Source organism: Mytilus edulis, chromosome 4 (genome assembly GCF_963676685.1).
Source record: "Mytilus edulis chromosome 4, xbMytEdul2.2, whole genome shotgun sequence".
Taxonomy (NCBI): domain Eukaryota; kingdom Metazoa; phylum Mollusca; class Bivalvia; order Mytilida; family Mytilidae; genus Mytilus; species Mytilus edulis.
The window spans coordinates 49,418,336-49,440,622 of record NC_092347.1 but is presented as its reverse complement, the minus strand read 5'-3'; the positions used below and the strand labels follow the sequence as shown (position 1 = coordinate 49,440,622).

The 22,287-nt window shown below is 32.6% G+C and overlaps 2 protein-coding genes across 3 annotated transcripts in view; one reads left to right on the top strand and one right to left on the bottom strand.

Moving 5' to 3' along the window:
* The window catches only part of LOC139519895 (erythroid differentiation-related factor 1-like), a 495,405-nt gene that overhangs the window by 429,438 nt on the left and 43,680 nt on the right, over positions 1-22,287 (top strand). The gene's annotated exons all lie outside the window — the stretch shown is intronic.
* On the bottom strand, positions 1,648-20,809 carry LOC139519887 (uncharacterized). Of its 2 annotated transcripts, XM_071312180.1 has the most exons (6): positions 19,922-20,809; positions 17,601-17,657; positions 13,124-13,517; positions 8,512-8,738; positions 7,666-7,870; positions 1,648-7,384 (listed from the first exon to the last, which is right to left on the bottom strand). In XM_071312180.1, the coding sequence occupies exons 3-6, from the start codon at positions 13,386-13,388 to the stop codon at positions 4,959-4,961; spliced, it is 3,123 nt and encodes a 1,040-aa protein (XP_071168281.1). In that variant the 5' UTR covers positions 13,389-13,517; positions 17,601-17,657; positions 19,922-20,809; the 3' UTR covers positions 1,648-4,958. The 2 variants fall into 2 exon arrangements, with proteins under 2 accessions (XP_071168281.1, XP_071168282.1); XM_071312181.1 differs by lacking the exon at positions 13,124-13,517 and having other exon boundaries at positions 19,922-20,680.

The following is a 22,287-nucleotide window of genomic DNA, read 5'->3' as shown; positions in this document are numbered from 1 at the left end:
ATGGTTGGTAAATATAGATAATGGAGAGATAAACGGAGTTATATTTTTAGATTTAAAGAAAGCTTTTGATCTGGTTAATCATATAATTTTATTGAAAAAACTTGAATATTATAATGTTTCAAATTGTACACTAGACTGGTTTAAGTCATACTTGCTTGAACGAAGCCAACAAGTTAAGGTCATAACGTCATGTCTAATACTAAATGCATAAAAACTGGGGTACCACAAGGTTCTATCCTGGGCCCTCTGTTATTTATTTTATATATCAATGATTTACCACTTAATATAGAACATTCATTAATAGATTTATATGCAGATGATTCTACATTACATTGTAAAGGTAATAATTTACTTCAGTTAACTTCTAACCTTCAAAATGATATTCATGTAATTGAAAACTGGTGTTCGCAAAATTGTATGAAATTAAATGCCAAAAAGTGTAAATCAATGATTGTTGGTTCAAAACAAAGACTTTGTTCAACTGGAAACAGTTTAGATATCAATATTTCAAATGAACAAATAGAAAATGTAGATTGTGAAAAACTTCTTGGTTTATATATTGACAAAAACCTAAATTGGAATCAGCAGATAGATAAAATGTCATGTACTATATCAAACAGAATCAATTTATTACAAAAGATAAGAAAATATTTACCTATGCATATACGTATTATCTATTTTAATGCTTATATTCTGCCATTATTTGATTATTGTTGCAATATATGGGGAAGCTGTTGTGAAAGTGGAATAAATAAACTTAATAAGTTATTAAAGAAATCTGCTAGGGTTATAGTAGAAGCTGACATAATGACATCATCCGGTTTATTGTTTAATAGTTTACGCTGGTTAAATGTGGAAAAACGCATTCAATACCAAAAGGCAATACTTGTATTTAAATCATTAAATGGTATGGTTCCTAACTATTTACAAGAAAATTTTCATTTTACTGATAATCAAAATTATAACTTACGTTCAGCTGATGAAAAACTATTAAATCTTCCAAAACCAAAAACAAATTTTTCAAAGAAAACATTTACATATTCAGGTTCTCAAATATGGAACAGTTTACCAAATGAAATAAAAATGAGAAATAAACTTGCATCTTTTAAAACAAAATGTTACAAATTTGTCATCAATTGTGCAAATTAATATGCTTTTTCATTATTATTTAAATGCAATTGTATATTGTGTATAATATAACTTTATAATACTCTATGTACTTATAAATATGTTATTATTATTTTGAGGACTCTCAGGAAGATTAGTTTTAACTAATGGGATCATCCTCTTGAAATAAAGATTATTTATTTATTTATTTATTTATGTATATCTTTATTCTCATCACCAAATACATAGGTGCATAGCAGATATGTAATACATTACATTAAATAAACAAAAATAAATATACAATAAATACAACAAAAACAAAAACAAACTTATTCAGGAGGACATATTCGCTTGTTTATAATTCGTATAAACTTTATGAGATCTGTCCTATTTGTAGAAGACATAATTTCAGTAAATAGTATAAATATTTAGCCCTATATTAAAATTTTATTTGTAAATTTATTGCTCTCTTCTATATAATGTGAACAATTTATAATGTGATGGAATTCATCTCCAATGTCTAGATTGCATATGTTACACTTTCTTTTTTCTCTTTCCATATTGAACCATTTATGATATCCTTCATGTCATGAAATCAATAATTGGAGGAAAAAGATTTTTTGACATTATGTAAATTAAGATTATGTAAGAATGTGTAACCATAAAACCAAGTTCGACTGGACATTGATGGTTACACATTCTTACATAATCTTAATTTACATAATGTCAAAAATCTTTTTCTTCTAAAATATTTAAATTTTCTATAAAACAAAATAAATTCTTAAAAATACGGTAATTCAAAGCTTTCAAAAATTTTGAATAGTCTCATGCCATGTTTGTTGGAAGTGACCACGCAATCTAGCTTTGAAAAATAATACAAGAATACTTTGACTGTTTTTCCATTATCAATTTCGTGACAAGAAGGATATCATCCTTAATTTTACATCAATGATAAGTTGAAAACGTCCAAACTCATCGTATATCATACAGTTGTGGGTAGAAGATTTCAGATTCAGGATGAACTTACAAAACTTTAGATGGACCTTTTTCAATAATATCACAGTTATTGAATCCTCATATTTTCTGATCCATCTAACAGAACAGGTTGTATTTTATAAGGATCGTGTTCCGGAGCCCCAGACACCACTCTTAGGTTTTTGCGGGATCGTCGAAAGAGGGGCGAAAGATACCAAAATAAACTGACAACGCCATGCCTAAAAAAGAAAAAGACAAACAGACAAACAATAGTACACAAAACACAATATAGAAAAATAAAGACTATAAACAACACGAACCCCACCAGAAACTGGGGTGATATCAGGTGCTCCGGAAGGGTAAGCAGATCCTGCTACACATGTGGCAACCGTCGTGTTTCTCATGTTAGTACAAACCCGGTAACAAGTATTATTCGCTAGGTCACATTCGTGAGAATGGAACAGAACAGGATTGTAGTTACGACATAAGGAACTTATCCGCTATCATCTGTGAAACGGATATTACATAACGGTCAACCAACTCGTGATGGCGTCCACAAAATTACGAAGGGATGATTTCAGCTTCACTATTTGGAACTCTTGGTTTAATAGCTTCCTTGTGAGCAGTAACACTCTATCAAGAAAATCATGATAGGAAATACAAGCCCGGGAATATCGTATCAATTGTGAGATATATGCTACATAGAAATTGAAAGTTCATAATTGAAAACTCATTCTTTAGTTTTTATGTAGAGTTTTGAGCGCTTATTTACATCTTTTCGACGTCTTTCGTTTTTTGCCATCGCGTTATCAGTTTATCTTCAATATGAGTTTTTCATGTTCCCTTGGTATCTTAGTCCTCTTTTTCCCTATTTCGGCAAATCAACTGTGTCCGCCAGTACTCTTGTATTTACAGAGCTAATACATTAACTTCTAGTTTTCGTTAATCTGTCTTCTAAAATAATTAAGAGAAACTACAAACAGTGAAGAGTATCTCGATCCATTTTTTGAATAACTGAAATTCCATCGACTCGATATGTAAAGATACAAAAAATGTTGATTATATGATAATAATATGGAAAACCGAATGTTAATTAAAAAAAAACCGACAAGAATGATACTTTGACTGTCGTTACAGATAAGTTTACAAAAAGTCCAACTAACTTGAAGAACAAATGCTAATATTTAACTGTATTATATATGATTATACCAATATAATTGGAATGATAAATAGAGGAAAGGACTAATTCTCTACTGGTAGATATTCTAGAATATAACATAACCCGTCCACAACATAAACACCTCGTTGTCTTTCTTTCAGTTCTGACTCCTGTGTATTTCTAAATGTATTTGCTTACGTATATTTGTTCCGCCTAACAGAAGATCCACTGGAAAATTTGTTATAAACAATGTCATAATACCTGTTCCAGTTGGAACAAATATTCTATACCATTTATTGCGTTAGGGACTTATACTGTAATATTTATTCCAGTGGAAATATTTATTCCAGTGGAAATAATATTCCAGAATATTTTTTTCCATTTGGAACTAGTATTGTGATGGAACTTCTATTTCGCGACAGTGGGTTATAAATCATGATAATTGTTTCATCATTTACATTATTTGTTACTACATTCTGTAATATTTTGTCTTATTTTTGAACAGGTGAATATAAAACATTCATTATCTGAAAGACTATAAAAATCAACTACTTATTCATTAAAAAATATACATAACCGGCAATCAAAAATGATACATTGATGTTACTGCATATTGCCACTCCATTTAAAAACAGTACTGGTTTTTTGAAAATCCTCCTGAATATTTTCTGAACAAAAATAAATATACAGTGTAAATAACAATAGGAAAGTATTGCATGTAAACAAAAATTAAGACAAAATAAAGCTATAAAGCCCATTTTTGACCAGTCTATAAATTCTGATTCCAATGCAAGTGTGCCTCTATAACTTGTCATATTTGGGTCAGTATGACACTGTATATTGAAATCGACACCATTCTTATAAGTAATGTTATAGGATAGACTTGAACATGTAATATTTTCCAGGCTAAATTCTGTACAATTTAAAGTAGTTATGTTCAGCGTATTCATATCGCGAATGGTATAAAAATCAATGTAGTAAAGAGATTTTCTTCTATTTTCTATAACAGATGTATCAGTGATAAATACCAAAAAAAAACATAGAAAATATACAAATGAATGGAATGATTACAGTACCAAACAGCCCTGCCCAAGAAGGCTTATGTATAAATATTACCGTATTTGAATGTGACATTCCTTGTGAAATCAGGATAAATAAAATAGCAACAAAAACCGCCATATACATGAACTTATATATAAATTGAATGTACACTAATGCACCAAATAATAAGAAACCACCACATCCTATTAATGCAACAATTATAAATATATGCCTTAGAAAATCTGAATATGTTATTTTGAACGTAATTGATAATGACCAAAATAGTAAAAAAGTGAACAGTATAACATATATACTTTTCGTCAGCGGCACTAAGGTAATATTACCAGATTCTGCAACTTGCCCAACGCAATTAACTGCATTTTGACTTTCTTTACTAATCATAACGGAAAGCCATACTGGTAGACCAATAGTCAGTACAATAAAGGTAAACAGGACTAAAGCAAATACTGCATGAGTCTTTTCAAGTGATTGTTTATACGTTGCACTGTAGTTTATATATTTGGCTGTTTCAGAACTGGAATCGATTAACTCATATGCTGAAAAGCCACTTTCATTACATAAATAAGGATCAGCCCCATTCAGTAGCAAAGTTTCTATGCAATCACTGCACTCCTCTATTACTAAGCGCCTCTTAATAACAGAATGTAAGGGTTTATCACCCTCTTTGTTTGGCATGTGTACAGTCCCGACAAGCAACTCTGAGTGCAGTTTGAAGGGTAATATTCCTAAGCACGGTCATTAAAGCTGACAGAGCTGGTTTGTTATATCCATTTTCCTCTTCTGCGCTTTGATTAGTCCCAGAGCTATGTATTAGCAATAATTTTGTTGCACGGTCACTCTTTGTGTAATGTAAAGGTGTTCTATCGAAATGATCAGGTATTTTTACCTTAGCTTTTTTACGAAGCAGAAGAGCTACAATTTCGATGTTGTTGTTTATAACTGCCAGATGGAGAGCAGTAAGTCCGTTATTGTCAACTATGTTTACTTTTGGTGTCGGCTTTCTGCATATCAAATCTCCTTGGTCGTCTTGAATTGAGTCAAAACAGTGATCATCGTTTTGATGTAATACTTCATGTAATAAAGCCTTCACGGCAGCTATATTATTTAATATTACCGCGTAATGGAGAACTGTCCATCCACTTTTTATTTTAGAATCAATATTCTCTGATCGAATACTTGATCTCAATTTTGTTAAGTCATTTTGTCGGACTGCAATATGAAGTTCGGTTTGATTTAAATCAGATTCTAGCATCAAACTTGTCAATTCGTGATTGTTTGCTGTAACCGAAACTGGAATTTTCATTGCAAACCATCCTCTCAGGTTAACCTTTGCTCCTTTGCTCACCAGTAAGCTTACCATGTCATACCGACCTGATTTTACTGCTATATATAACGGTGTTTCCCAAAATTCCGAAAAGCAGTTAACATCTGCCCCAGAAGAAATTAACTGTGTAACAATATCTATGTTACCACCCAAAACAGCTAGAGGAAAGAAGGACTTGAATGTTGGTAGCTGTATAATATCTCTTCCTAAAAACCATTTACGTTCTATAGTAGTAATCTTGCTCCATGTATACTTGAAGAACTCATAACAGCCGAAGGCAATAATCCAGTACATAAGTGTACTTCTGGACCATATAGCCTCTATAACACGCCTAATTGCATCGTTGTTATCTTGGAATTCTTTATTTGATGAACATATTTCTTCTACCTTTTTCCCTACAACTGACTGGTCCCTATAACTGGATAAAAACTCAACAGTCTTTTCAAAGATGGACTGATCCCTTTGTACTCTCTCGGAGCTAACCTTTGTCAATAAGGTATGTATCGATACAAATATGCTCCGATTATTGTCAATAGTTATTCCAAATATACGGACGAAGTTTCTATTCTTAAAAAGGTGGCTCATCAATAAACTGGAAAATCTCCCACTTTTTAATTCATTAAACAATCTATTAAATAATGGTCTAAAATGATTTTCATTTAACTCGTCTTCCTGAATTATCACAATATTCTCATCTTCATTGTCATTCTCATTTTCATCGGAACGAAGTCCAACTCTGACCCGATCTCTTATGAATAAGATATGACACTCTGAAAACATTACTTTTGGATTAAAAGTACAGAAATGACAACCGACAGTCTCTGCAAGAGCGTCATGAATAAACCGTATATTGTAACTGTCCTTAGTGAAATAAGATCCCATAGCAGAGAGGGCACTTTCCTCAAGTTCTTTCTTCGACATGTTTCTTTGAAGCTCACACGTTTGAATTATTGTGTATATTTTCTCGTCACATTCATGTGAGTCAATGTCAAACATACTTCTACTTAGAGTACCATTATATAACATACATAGCACCAATGTACAATATAACTTCTTATTTTCAATACTGATCTTAATAAGTTCCTCTTTCAAAAGTGATAAAGGTTGCCTAAAGAATGCAATTCTTTTTCTGAATCTTTCCTCATTATTTGAAACTAATTTGCAAAGAAGTGGAAAGGCATATTTTGAATCACACATTATCTCAATCTCTTCTGCTTTTATTTCATTCTCTGTGTTACTTCGATTTAGGTGTTTCAATAACATTTTCCGTTTTTCCTCTTTTGAAAGTGCAGTAGACTCGTGTTCTAAATTAATGACTACCTGGTTTAAAATTGTCGATGCATTTTTGAATCTTTTGTGACGTTCTACTAGTAATCTCAATGTACACAATATTTTGTTTGAACCTATTTCTGTTTTCAAGTAGCATATCAGCTTTTCGTTTATTCTTTCCCATTTTTCCAACAGTGTAAGACTTAAATCGTATTTTCCAAGGACATCATCAATAAGAAAAACTTGTTTTTGATTTGTTTTGTATTTGATTATATCCTCTGGGGACTCTACGGGAACAATTTCAAATCCTTCTGAATGAAGCTTTAATGCGATGTGTCGGATGGTGGCTGTCTTTCCTAATCCTGAATTTGATGTCACCAACATACAATCAGACTCCTTTACTTTGTCATACACAAATTCTGTTCCCTTTGTCTCGTAAAAACTTTCGTCTTCTATCCGCCATGCATCAACTATAGCTGCATTCGCTTCTGTAAATATTCATATATATATAATCAGTAAATAAAGAAAGGAAACACGAAACTCACATGATTACTGACCAAAACAAATCATGCTTCAGAGTAACTACAACAGACCCCTGGAAAGTTTTTTCTTCAGATAAAATTACGGTGGTACATAACACTACAGAGAGATAACTCTGTCAAAATTAGTTGAACGTTTTATTGCTTATCTAAATATTTACACTTGCGTTGCCTTAAGGTGTCATCTTAAATTAATCTTGTACTATTCATTAACTCAAGATTAAACAAACCTGCTATGTTTTTTGGAAGATGTCCTTCCCTGTAAAATGAGAAATCACTTTCTATCTGTTCTTTTTCCTTTTCACATTCAAGGTATTCCTTTTTAAGATGGTTTAGTTCTGCGTTTGCACGTTTTGCTAGTTCTCCATCAAGATCAAGACTTAAGATATCACTGACCTCATGTGGTCTTTGGCCATTATTTAAAGATGTCAATGCCTAAAATAAGTTGAGCATATATGCTAATTAATAAATGATTAGCTTATCGGGCGTATAATATTTGAAGATTTCCTAGTAATCAATTTTTTCAAATTTTTATTGAAAGGACATACATCAAACCTTTTTATTTAGAGACAAGCTGAGGCCCACCTCCGGATGCGGGATTTTCTCGCTGCGTTGAAGACTCATTGGTGGCCCTCGGCTGTTATCTGCTCTTTGGTCGGATTGTTGTCTCTTTGACATATTCCCCATTTCCATTCTCAATGTTATCAAAAGTACTCAAAAGATACTAGGCTTATAATTTAGGTAGCCAGATGCACGTTTCATCTATCCTCGTGTAATAACGTTTTTTCATAAATTGATAGACACACACATTTCAGTGCTTACACCCAACCGTTGATGTTTCTTAAAAGGTTTTGCTCGATTGATTACTTTTTTTATTCATTTTTTCGTGTATAGTTTAAGTGTCTTTACTTGCCTCTTGATTATGTTCACTCGAGAAGCAGTGAAGATAATGCAATTAAATAGAGGCAATGGTTCGAATCAGGTCCAAGAAAGGTTAATATAATATTTAAAAAAAAGATGAACTTGTAATGTCTTAAATACAACATGACACAAAATGATTGGTTGTTACAACATACCTTTTCAACGCGATTCCATTTGTCTGTAAATTCATGTTTATCCATAGAAGTTACTGCTGTATGGGCTAACTTATTTCTGTACCACTTCATTGTAGCTAAGTGAGCTCCAGGTAATATATCACTCGGATGCGGAAGTTGGTCCCAACCATTGGAGGGCGCAAATAAACCTCCTATATTACGCAGCAGACATATTATCAGTGTTAGATCAAAGTCCTTAGAAGAAGTAGCTAAAACAAAAAGAATAAGATAATATGAAAAGATGTTGGGTTAATTTCCCCTTATACTCATTTCACACTACTGTTATTTTCACAAATCTGTACTATAAAACTTTAGGGAATCACATCTTTATACATGTTCTTTAAGAGCATTGCGAATTTTTAATTTAATGAACAAATTTTTGTTATTCTAACTTCTTATATTTTTACAAATATAGATTATTTTTGCTTGATAATAATTGATTTAATTATGGCTAATGGGAGGTAACTCAGAAACTATTATAATGTGTTAAGGAATGTACTATTTGGCATAGTATGAAAAAAGCTATTATTTTTTTGTTTATAAATACTCGCATACCAAGGGGTCTAAGGGCACAACACACCAATTAGAAAACTAAGGACTGAGCAACACGAACCCAACTGGAAGCGATGTGAACTTATGTGATTTGGAAGGGTAAGCATCCCGTCATTATGATCATGCAAGTACATATCCGGTTATAAGTCTTATTCGGAGATGTTACTATCGATGACAAAGTACGGAGTTTTTGGTTACGACGATTAAAACATATCCTTGGTCATCTGTGACACAGATATTTCACAATAGTCAACCAACCGTGTTGGCATACGTCTTTCGAAAGGAATAACTAAAACTTTACCACTTGGAACACTTGGTTCGACAGCTTTCTTGTAAGAAACAAATCTGTATCAAGTAAATCATGATAGGAAACGCAAGCTCTGAAATATATACTCCATATACAGGCGCTGCTGGAATGTTGCTACATAAAAGAAAAGTTTAAAATATCCTTCTTTTGAGTCGTTAAGGTGGTATGGGTGTCTTCCTCCATCTTGGATTGTAAAAAACAGAGAACCAAAGGTCCAAATTTTCTATCGAGTTAGCAAAATTTGATGCAGGAATGCAGATATTTAATGTGAATTTTCATTTAAAAGAACCAATTTATAAGAATATAACTTATCAATATTAATATTTTTGCAAATGTTGATTATTTTTGGTTGTTTTTAAAAAAAAAATTAAATTGGCATTTTAAGGGGAGGTAACTCTAAAACAGTGCATTTTCTGAAGGATTCTACATGGAATTTTCCTATTTTGTATTTTAGCCAAAAAAAAACGTACGGTGACCCTATCTTTTCTTTTGATATTCTCAAAGCATTGTCTGAAAGCTATCTTTTCCTTAAGTATTTAACAATTCTATCATTTTGTTTAGTTTCTAATTACAAAATGGTGTTTTTTCCTGCATAATCCATACAAATTTTGTCATTTTGTCACGCCCTGTAGCTTGAGTAAATGCACGGTGACCTATCATTTTTATTATATTTTTCAACATTTATCAATAGATACTACATTTTGGCAAAGAATGAACAAATTCTATCATTTTTATTTTAGACTCCCATACCACCTTAAGTTTGTTCTCAACCACGATCATTGTCAATTTCAAGATGTAAATCCAGACACGAGGCAGACGGTTATCAAAATTAAAAAGAAACATCTTGTCATTAGCTAAAAATTGAAAAAGAAATCTAATTTCTATTAAAACTTTTAACAGTACTGTTGACTCGTCCACAGGTTGGAAATTTGAAGCATGAAAACTTCAGGTCGATAGACTGAAAATCACAAGTCAAAGTGAATCTCAGAACAAAAGCTATAACGTTTTCACATAGAAAAAGACAGTTCGATTTAACTCATGTGTCGGTTGGCGTAAACAAAACAGGCTGAACCGAATCCATTCTTTATTTTGTTACAGAAACAAAAGTGTACAAGTTTGAGCTTTCTAAAAAAGCTATGGACTGCTTCGCTTCATCATAATTTAAGGTAATATGTGTGCATGTGGTTGTTGATTTAGTATTGGAAATGTGGTATTTTTACTTGAAGAGCGTGCATTATACACCCATGCTTTTAAAATTTTGTTCTCTTTACTTGTTGAAAATTAAAACATTTACAAACAGACACGACTATTGAAGGTTGTGCCTCTCTGGAGGTGTGCCTAGATTGGCAGAAGTTACAAAATACAGACAATACATTTTTGGAAACATTGTATAGGAACATTGTTTAGTAAAACAAATCGCGCATATTGCAAATTAACAATTTTTTATTATGGCCTTTTGTTCTGCTTTTTATGCATTTATTACATATACCTTCTATTAAATGCCAGTGCTTAATAATTTACTTATTTATTGATTTTATGCTTTTTAGTTTGTTAGTATTTTATGATAATCAAGTGATTTAATGGCTTGCCGCATGAGCTTTGACTCTGGAGGCTCATAAATCAAAATGAATTTGCTTTCATTATATTTGCATGCTTTGTGTCGAGCCTTCGACTTTATTTGAAAAAGCGAGACTAAGCGATCCTACATTCCGTCGTCGTCGGCGGCGGCGGCGTCCACAAATATTCACTCTGTGGTTAAAGTTTTTGAAATTTTAATAACTTTCTGAAACTATCCTGGATTTCTACCAAACTTAGACAGACGCTTGTTTATGATCATAAGATAATAATTATCCAGAAGTAAATTTTGTAAAAATAAAATTCCATTTTTTCCATATTTTATTTATAAATGGACTTAGTTTTTCTGCCAGGAAATATTACATTCATTCTGTGGTTAAAGTTTTTAAAATTTTAATGACTTTTTTAAACTATCCTCGGTTGGTAACAAACTTTGACAGAAGCTTGTTTATGATCTTAAGATAGTATCCAGAAGTAAATTTTGTAAAAAAATAAATCCATTTTTCCGTATCTTAATTACTTTTAAATGGACTTAGATTTTCTGCCAGGAAACAACACATTCACTCTGTGGTTAAACTTTTTAAAATTTGAATAACTTTCTTATACTATTTTGGATTTGTATCAAACTTGGACAGAAGCTTCTTTATGATCAAAAGCTAGTATTTAGAAGTAAATTTTGTAAAAAAATAAATCTTTTTTTTTCGTATTTTACTTTTAAATGGACTTATATTTTCTGCCAGGAAACACCACATTCACTCTGTGGCTAAACTTTTTAAAATTTTAATAACTTTCTTATACTATTTTGGATTTGTATCAAACTTGGACATAAGCTTGTTTATGATTAAAAGCTAGTATCTAGAAGGAAATTTTGTTTTCTTCCAGTTAACATTACATTCAGTCTGCAGTTAAAGTTTTCAAACATTTATAAGATTCATAAACTATCCTGGGTTTTTACCAAATTTGACAGAAGCTTCCTACAATCAAAAGATAGTATCAACAGTAATATTTTATTGAATTATTTCCTCAATTTTGTTGAGCCTGAGATTAACAGAAAGAGTAGACGAGACACTGGGTTCCATGGAACCCTTACGAATTCTTTATTTTTATTTATTAGTATTTGCATGATGCTGCATGATTTTTATGTGATAGTCGGTTAAAGAGCTCACCAGAGCTCACCAGAGCTCATGTTTTGTCTGTTATTATGTATATATATGCCGACTCTAAATACATTTTACGTACTTACATACTTACTTAACAAAGCAAATAAACATGTATTAATAATTGTAATTCCAATATTGAATTTCAGTGTGCAATATATGCATAATAAAACGAATATGAATTAAAAGCAGTTGATCGGAACTGAAATACACATAGTTAATTTTCCGGCATTTGATGTCTTATCCTGAGACAGAAAAATCTGTAATTCTTTATTTCATTTAAGCCAATAGCTGTTGCAGTATCTCAGCCGCATCGCAAAGCAACCAATAAGAATCTATTTGTGATAAGTTATTATTTCAAGATGGCGTGTATGTCAACTGAAAGAACGAATAGGTGTAACACCACTAATTCGGGCCCGGCCAGAAAGCACATACCAGAAAATAGAACATATTTAACACAAAATAGTTCCTACGCATGAGTGTAACTTTCAAAATATGTACAATATTTATATATTTTTGGTATCAAATGAAAGCTGAAGGACTGGTGATCATTGTAGAACACTTTTGGACTTTTTATTTTGAAAATTAAAAAAACTGCACCAAATTTTAAAAAGAGGGTATATTTTGTCTGTTTGTCAGATCTGAAGTACCTGTTTTTGTACATCCGAAGTTCCGGGAACCAGTTCTTTCTTAAATGCCATTAAAGGTATGGTTTTTTTTAGTACAAGACACCATAAAGTGTTGCTTTGAAATGCAATGATTGCCACTTTATTTGAACTTAAAACAAAAGGGTTGTGCCTGTTCGAAACGGAGGAATTTAACATAGAAAGCAATGGGACCATGAATTAGTGGTGAACTTCCAATAGCTCCGCACCATGATGCGAAGCAAATATGTAACAATCGTAGGTTTAATCACAGATTTACGTCACAATGTTAGTGTACCTAAAAACAGAATGTGAATGTAAAAGAAAAACTATTAATTATATTATTATAATAGTTTTACCTGTTGTTCCAACGGGCATCGGAGGAAGGTAATTTGGCCACACCGTTCCTGGAATAGCCATAAGAAGTTCTAACTGGGCCTGATTGATTCTTTTTTGATTTTTCAATTTGATAATAGCATGCATTCTACTGTTAATACTTTGAGCTAAGTGGGTTGGCGGAAATACTCCGTCAAAGAATCGCCTGGCAATATCAGGTGATACTTTAAAGTTGAGCAAGAAAAATTTGGTGAAGTTTCCTTCTTCTTCAGTAAGTTTTGAAGTCATGATCACAAAATAAGAGCCTCTGAAGAACAACTTTGGTTCGCTGTATTCAGTCAAGAATTTCGTTTTTCATCTTTGCCAACATCAGTCACTTGTTTTCCTTTATATTACAGTATGCAAGTACTCTAGTATCTGTTTAAATAAAAGTTGATTACAGCTTACATATTCCTAATTAATGCATTTATTTATACTCTCTTCCTCTTCCATTAATTTCTATTAACAAAGTTATTATTAATGTAGTTACAAAAAATCATAATAATTATAACTAAGTTCCTAAAAACAAAATTCTTAAAGGATGTCATTGTCAGAGTGTGGCTGCGTATAAAGACGTTACTTAATGCTGAGGTTGAAATAATCTCTCCCTAAGTTTTATTTAGTTCCGTCCTTCCCTGTTCATAAGCAGCACGGCGCACTTACCTCCCAGAAGCACTTGAATACATCCCTGTTTTTTAGTGCATGGATGCAAGTTCATGCAACACACTCAATCTTTAATTTTCTGTGAATAATTTTACGAATTGTTGTTTGTTTGGATTTGTATGTCATGGTGCTCAATGTGGTTTTTCATTCTACTTATTTTTATTATTGCGCCCTGGGTTTATATTTTCTAAACATCATAGTAGAGAACCTAGAAAATCGGCTTCAGTGAACGCCGCAAAAGTTCCAGTATAACATAAATACCATAAAGCATTTCATGACAGTGTAACGGAATGCCTTTTAAGAGTTTCAGCGTTACAGAGATACCTTTTAAGAGTTTCAGCGTAACAGAGGTATCTTTTAAGAGTTTCAGCGTAACAGAAGTATCTTTTAAGAGTTTCAGCATAACAGAGGTATCTTTTAAGAGTTTCAGCGTAACAGAGGTATCTTTTAAGAGTTTCAGGGTAGAGGTATCTTTTACGAGTATCAGCGTAACAGAGGTATCTTTTACGAGTTTCAGCGTAACAAAGGTATCTTTTAAGTGTTTCAGCGTATAACAGAGGTATCTTTTAAGAGTTTCAGCGTAACAGAGGTATCTTTTAAGTGTTTCAGCGTAACAGAGGTACCTTTTAAGTGTTTCAGCGTAACAGAGGTACCTTTTAAGTGTTTCAGCGTAACAGAGGTACCTTTTAAGTGTTTCAGCGTAACAGAGGTATCTTTTATGAGTTTCAGCGTAACAGAGGTATCTTTTATGAGTTTCAGCGTGACAGAGGTATCTTTTTTTTAAAGTGTTTCAGTGTATTAAGTGTTTCAACGTAACAGAGGTATCTTTTAAGAGTTTCAGCGTAACAGAGGTATTTTTAAATGTTTCAGCGTAACAGAGGTACCTTTTAAGTGTTTCAGCATAACAGAGGTATCTTTTAAGTGTTTCAACGTAACAGAGGTATCTTTAAAGAGTTTCAGCGTAACAGAGGTATTTTTAAATATTTCAGCGTAACAGAGGTACCTTTTAAGTGTTTCAGCGTAACAGAGGTACCTTTTAAGTGTTTCAGCGTAACAGAGGTACCTTTTAAGTGTTTCAGCGTAACAGAGGTACCTTTTAAGTGTTTCAGCGTAACAGAGGTATCTTTTAAGTGTTTTAGTGTCAAAAAAGAAGCGAAAGATACCAAAGGGACAATTAAAATTCTTAAGTCGAAGAGAAACCGATTTTACCATGGCAAAAAAACGAAAAACGACGAACAGACAAATAGTGAAACTTCTAGAGGTATCTTTTTAATGTAACAGGTACATAAATGGGTGATTTCAGTGAATTTTATGAAAATTACAATGCAACTTAAGCATACGAAACTTTATTGAATATCGAAAAATTAATAAATATAATTTTAATACTTTCTGAGATATAGTAAATTACATATCCGGAAAATAGAATTACAATATCGTACGAAAGTTCAGCAATTTTGATTTTATATATTATTTTTTTTTCCTGTACTTAGATTTTTTATCATATATAAGTTACAGTTTCCGTTTAACTGAATTAAAAGTTAAAGGGTTCATCAAATTAGTTATCTTTAAATGATACAGTTATATTTTTAAATAAACTATATCTTTTCAATGTAAATAAAATTTAGAATGGAAATGGGGAATGTGCCAAAGAGACAACAACCCGACCATAGAAAAAAACAACAGCAGAAGGTCACCAACAGGTCTTCAATGTAGCGAGAAATTCCCGCACCCGGAGTCGTCCTTGAGCTGGCCCCTAAACAAATATATACTAGTTCAGTGATAATGAACGCCCTACTAATTTCCAAATTGTACACACGAAACTAAAATTAAAATAATACAAGACTAACAAAGGCCAGAGGCTCCTGACTTGGAACAGGCGCAAAAATGTGGCGGGGTTAAATATGTTTATGAGATCTCAACCCTCCCCCTATACCTCTAGCCAATGTAGAAAAGTAAACGCATAACAATACGCACATTAAAATTCAGTCCAAGATACACTGTTTGTGTACGTCAAGGGAAAACTAATAGTTTGATAAATTTTATATATAATAAAGACGGAAGTGTACTTCTAGTATTTTACAATTTTATAGGAGGATTCATCGACAGAAAGGAAAGCACTGTAGATCATGCATGTAGTTGTTTATCACTTTTCTTATATCAAGTAGGTGAACACATAAAGACTGTAATGCAGAATGTCACGACCGATGCAGAAAATAAGTCAATGAGATAGCAATTCAACACACAATATCTAGAGGTCAGTAAGAGGCATTCAGAAATAGACAGGAGTCTATCAATTTGTCAATATCTAAACTGTCTCAAAAATTCCGAATAACTAAACAGAATATTATTCACATTACGATACCAGATGGACAATATAAACGAGGAAATGCGGCAAAAGTGCAATGTTATAGGTGGCACGGTAGTATTTCCTGGCCCATATGGATAAAGATAGCCTTTTTTAGAATTTTCACCATGTTTCAGGTGTGTCATGATTGCGAATGAGACAAGTGTATTAGATAGACCAGGCAAAGAAGGAGATATTCGGATCTCCTTGATTAGACGGAAACGCGATACCTTTAAATTAATTCTGAAATCTTTTACCATGTGAAGTAATGTCTGGTGATATATTATAAAATGTCATATCATTGAAGTATCATATTGCTTCCATGGTCATACATAGGAAAACGAATCGGTGTTTAATAAAGATAAATTAAGAAAAGGGAATGCGTATTATAAAATAAATGTATTAGGTTTGACTTTAAGTGCTCATCTAACAATTTGTACCCAAAAGCGAAAGCTATGGCAATATGATTCGGCGATCGCTGCTCGAATACCCATACTGTTTATTATTTTATTCAATTCCGATCCTGATCATTCATACATGATTTTTACTCCTCTCCGTAACATGTTCTGAATTGTATAAATCTTTCAAGACAATAGAACCTTAGCCATAGAAAATTAATCTCAGATTTTCTCACATTCAAGCACGTCATTTTCCACCAGATTTAACTAATTTTGCTATATCATTGTTTTATGTACAAATTCAAGCACTTTGTGAAAATCATGATATAAAGAGAGGGGACATTAAATCTACAAGATGGTCGATTGTGTGCAAATAAAAAAATGAAAATTTACCAATTAAGAAAATGAGTGTAGAGGTTCAAAACGTAAAAGCGACAGTGGGCAGTTATTGTTAGACCATATGGATAAAAACAAGCATACATAGCTAAGGAAAATTTAAGAAATGCTAATAAAAAATCTTACACACAAAAAAAAATGAAATAAAAGGGGTTCCAATGCCCCCAGCACCTTTATCCGCAGACGACCTTTTGATTTATGACAGTATCGTATGTATTTATAAATATTTTAATCTCATCTTCATGGAAATAAACAATCTATCTACCAATTAACTAGAATGAGCAATGCTAGTCAAACTCCATAGAAGGCTTTTTATAATTCCCATATGAGCCGCTGGTGGCTTTTGAAAGAACTTGTTAGTCATCTTTACCGAAGAACTTGTTGGTTATTTTTTAACGAATAGAAAAATAGCAAATTATTAGATAGCAGTGTTAATTGTTTAAGCCTGCAGCATTTTTACTTTTTTTTATACTAAAAGGGCACACCATAAAGATCCTCGATTTTATTTACAACATATTATTATTATACCTATTGTTGTTAATGCTGTTACGTGCAATAATAAGAGATGTTTTTTTGTTAATATCTGTAGTTCCTGAGGAAACGGCTATTTAATAAAACATGTGTAATATATATATATATATATATATATATTTATATTACCTTAAGCAGCTGAATTCGTTGTCTATACAATTTGCCAGAAGCCAAAATCATCAAAGTCTGGCCACCGTTTCACAAAGCCTTCTTAACTTACGATCATCGTATCAGTTTACGATCGGTTTACGTGTGGTTCTACGTTCCCGTTACGTGTGTTTCACAAAGGCATCGTAAAGGACTACTAAGTTGATCGTAAGTTACGTCGTGTGTATCATCGTAAGTGTATCGTAAACCGAGAAGAGTGCTTTCTTTCACGTCCGCACTTTTATCGAGTATGGCATGCCAAATAAACATTTTTAGAAATAATTATTATGGATGGTGAATTATGGCGATATTTTTATATCAACATTAATACAACTAAAGAATTTCAGTCCGTTTTCAATATAAATTCAAGATATATGACGCTTACAGTCATAGGACAAAAGTGAGTTCCCACTAAAAAAATGTCTTATTATTTCAACTAAAATCGGTATTTTTCAAAAAAATATTACCAAGTAAGTCTATGAGTGATTTTTATAAAATAGATACCATAAGATGCAGAAATGTCTGAAGTTTAATTGTTTATTTGACCATATTTTTAGTGAGGTTCTTTTTCATTATTCAATGGGTTAAACACAAATGCAATTTTTAATTTGGTAAGAATACATAGCAAACTTTGCCGTGAGTCAAGCAATATATTTCTTTGTGTTCACCTCGTCAGTAATAATACATATATTAACAACACTTTGTACCAATATTCTATTTGGAGACAAAAACAGTAAAATATATTAAACAAAACTATCCGACACAGTGAGGGTCTAGATTAGTGGCAACGAGGGGGGGAGGGGTAGCATTAATTTTCTTTGTTCTGTAATTCTTTTAGCCATTCTTATCTTTTCAGCATTAAAAAATATGCTAATACTTTAAGTTATGTAACCCTTTAGAATTTGCACTAAACAAATGAAACCATTTATCAATTTTGTTAAAGGGGCACTAGCTACGAGATATATAAAAAATCTTAAGCGATGGAAAACTTAATGAAATTGTTTGCGCTCAGAGCGTTTTTTTCTTCACTTTGACAAAACAACTATATCCCCACTTTTGAAGTTAAATGGTTGCACCCTTAGACAACGTTTGGACTGATGCTTGTACAAAGTATACCCATTGACCATAATATATCCATTAGGGGCCCTAAAGGACCAACCACTGTTTTCAAATAGAAAATAAAAGGAAATGGGTTTTTTGTTTGTTTGAAGGGATATCATTGTTCCGTATTTGTTACTTGTGCATTTTTAAGGGCATATCCATTAACAGTTTATTTCTGACGGTGAGAATTTCTTCCCTTTAAGATATATAGGCTATTTTTACCTTCTTAAATCAAATATTTAATAAAAAAAAATATACCTTCATGTGCTACTTTTTGAGTAAAACGAGGTAGAAATTTCAGATCTTTGCTCGAAATTCTGATTTGTGGACGTATTTTTCCTCCCGACAGAAATGCACAACTTTTTTGTTTTAAAAGATAAACACAAGCTGTTTTTTGATAAATTATTTATAAGTCCTCTTTTACATATGTATTATATAAATTTATTTAATATTTTGTTTATAAATATCTTAAATTTATCAAATGTTCAGGATGTTAAATTATCCATTTTTGGTTGCCAGTGACAAATATTTCATGAGTGTTCAGGAACAAATAAGCAATAAACCCAACAGTTAGCCTGTTATTCATATGATGAAGTTATTATCTTTAAATAAGCTTAATTGAGGTCTGGAGCTGGCATTTGTCAGTAACTGCTAGCTTTATATATAGTAGTCCTTTGTTAATTTATTATCATTGTTATTTTGATTAGTTTCTTTTGTTTCCTTTTCTGACATGGTAGTGATATAATTATAAATAGATTTCAGAACGCGGACGTGATAGAAAGCCTATTTATTAAATTGTTTAAAAAGACGTACGCCGGTAGGTAATAAGATGAGTAAACAATGATTAATACCTTAGATTTACATTAAGTAAGTTGCTTGCATATACAAATAAACAAACGAAGAAAGACTATAAGTGTAGTTCTATAATATTGAAGATTCTTCTTCGTCTTCTAACATTTGAGGCATCTTGACCAAGAATAAAGAACGCTTCAGCCATTTTAGATGGATTAATTCATTTTCGTAGAAAAAACTACGATGGAGTTACGACTGGGTATAGCTGTAGTAAGTTACGCCAGGATTTACGCATTATTTACGATCATCTTAACTTACGACGGCTTTGTGAAACGGCTGTAAATCCTACGATTTATTTACGATGGACTTACGATGACACGTAGACTTACGAAGGCTTTGTGAAACGGTACCCTGGTTTTTTTTCAATGTGCATATTTCAACAACATCAGTTATCAGGAAACAAATAACAAATATCGGAAGTAACTCCATTGTTGTATAATGTTTATGTTTACGTCATTATCCACTAGAGATTCAATTACTGAGTGTAAAGATTTACAACCTTAGTTTTCGCCCAAACATATTTTAACATAGACTGGAAACTAACAAATATAACATGTATCATTTACATTATGCAAATACCGAAGAACTGTGGGATAATAACATGGGCTCCACATTTCCTTAGGAGCCCTGATCCCAAGTATCTTGAGCCCGAATCGGTACGGACGGAGCTGGGAGCCCTATCATTGGAGCCTGGTGCCATATAAGTGGAGTACAGAGACCCAAAACATTCCTCAAAAGAACCCGTAGCTCATAATGTGGATAAAATTAGGATGGAGCCTAGAGACCAACGATAAAATTGTGATGGAGCCCGGAGTCCAATGATTAAATTAGGATGGAGTCTAGAGCGCAGAGCCCGTGTTATCCTCCAAAACACTGACTACTATATATATAAATACAAAAGGCGGGAACCTGAATTTTATTCACATTAACTCGACAAGACACAAGTTTTATTCAACAGTGGAATCCACTCCAAAACTTGTCCTTGTAGATCTTTAATAAACATTGTCGGGGCTAATATGGAGATGTGTAAAGAAGAGGCGAAAGATACCGAAGGGACATTCAATAAGTCGAAAACAAACTGCATGGCAAAAAAAAACCTTCTAAAAGACAAACAACAGTATAAAAACACAAAATAGAAAACTAAAAACCCGAACCCCACCAAAAACGGGATGGTCTCAGGCTAAAATATACAATAACCGAAAAATCCCTCGCAAAAGCCTAAAAATAAAACAAAGTATAAACAGGAAGAAGACTACTACAACCACTTGACTACACCTCAACGCTTTGTACAGACTGATTGGTTCATATCTTTTAAATGTATAAACAGTTCCTTCTTTAATGTATTGTTATTTCCTTTGTTTGTTTTTTTTCATATACTTCCACATCTAATATATTTCCCCGAACTCATTTTTAAATGGTTTGATTGTTCTTCCCACATACAAATAAGGAGATGTATAATGATTGCCAATGAGACTATACGTCATCACATATCAATGGGACGAGGATGTAAACAACTATACCATACGTCGTTTAACAATGAGACATGTCCTTTTTGGTTATATATATAATTCGTCTTACATTTAGCCCAACAATGTTAGATCTTCAAGTTTCATTATCAATTTTTTTCTTCCCTCGGCGGGATTCACGCCGAACCCTTGCTTCTGTGACATCGTGGCACCACCGCCTGCACCGTGTCCAGTGCCCTAGACCACTCGATTCATTCAGATGGATAATTTCTGTCATAAAGTTGTCACATGTTTATATTCCGACACACCATTGGTGCGACACCCCATTATTCCGACACCCCATTTGTCCGACACCCCAATAGTTCGACACCCAATTAGTCCGACACATGTCATAATAAAAAATCTATAAACTTCATGAATGGTAAACGTGGTATTAACTAATAAAAAGTCTGCTCTAGGTATTTCATAAAAAATACTCCGTTAAAAAAATAGAATTTGATTGATTGACGTTCAGTGGCAAATATTTCATGAATGAACGAGAACAAATTAAAAATTAATGCTGTAGTGTTTGTGAAGTGATGTGATAGATTTTAACGAACGTAATCAATGCTCCACTGGTAAATTATTAAGTCAGGGATTTCGTTACAATTAAGAGATAACTGTATTGTATTTGAAGCTTTAAGGACGTCCATCGGTAGTTTTACTGTCGCAAATTTAGTTTACCTGGCGACGCGGAGCGGAGACAGGTAAACGGGTATTTGCGACAGTAAAACTACCGATGGACGTCCGCAAAGCTTCAAATACAATACAGTTATCTCTATTCTAATGCAAAACAAGTTTATAATTAAATTTCAATCATTATTTCAGTGTAAAATGTTCAGTAAAGAAAATTCCGCGAAAAGATGTTATGTTCTTTGGTCCCTACACTAGGTGACGTCATAGGTATGCTTCCGGCGTCAAACATAAACACCGGCCGTTTTCTGGCTTCTGTGCCGCTTCAGAATGTAATAAAATTTGATAAAAAGAAGATTTTTAGGCGCAACAAGTGAGTTTTTTGTTTATTATTGTAGAAATAACATGTCAATACATTCCGAAATTCAAAATGTCGGCTTCCTTAGTTACAGACAAGGAGATAGAGAATTTTACGCTTGCTGTTATCCAATCAGAACAATTGTTACAAAATAATTGCATTAGAATAAATTACTGAACACATTTACTTAATTCTTTCATAGATACAAAGATTTGATGAG

What these genes read in the sequence shown, in the direction of transcription:
- LOC139519887 (XM_071312180.1), bottom strand. Translation starts at nt 13,388, where the DNA reads ATGACTTCAAAACTTACTGAAGAAGAAGGAAACTTCACCAAATTTTTC. An exon ending in GATGCCCGTTGGAACAACAG is followed by an intron (nt 8,739 to 13,123) that starts GTAAAACTATTA and finishes TTTTTGTTTTAG; the next exon opens with CTACTTCTTCTAAGGACTTT. An exon ending in TCTTCCAAAAAACATAGCAG is followed by an intron (nt 7,385 to 7,665) that starts GTTTGTTTAATC and finishes GAATATTTACAG; the next exon opens with AAGCGAATGCAGCTATAGTT.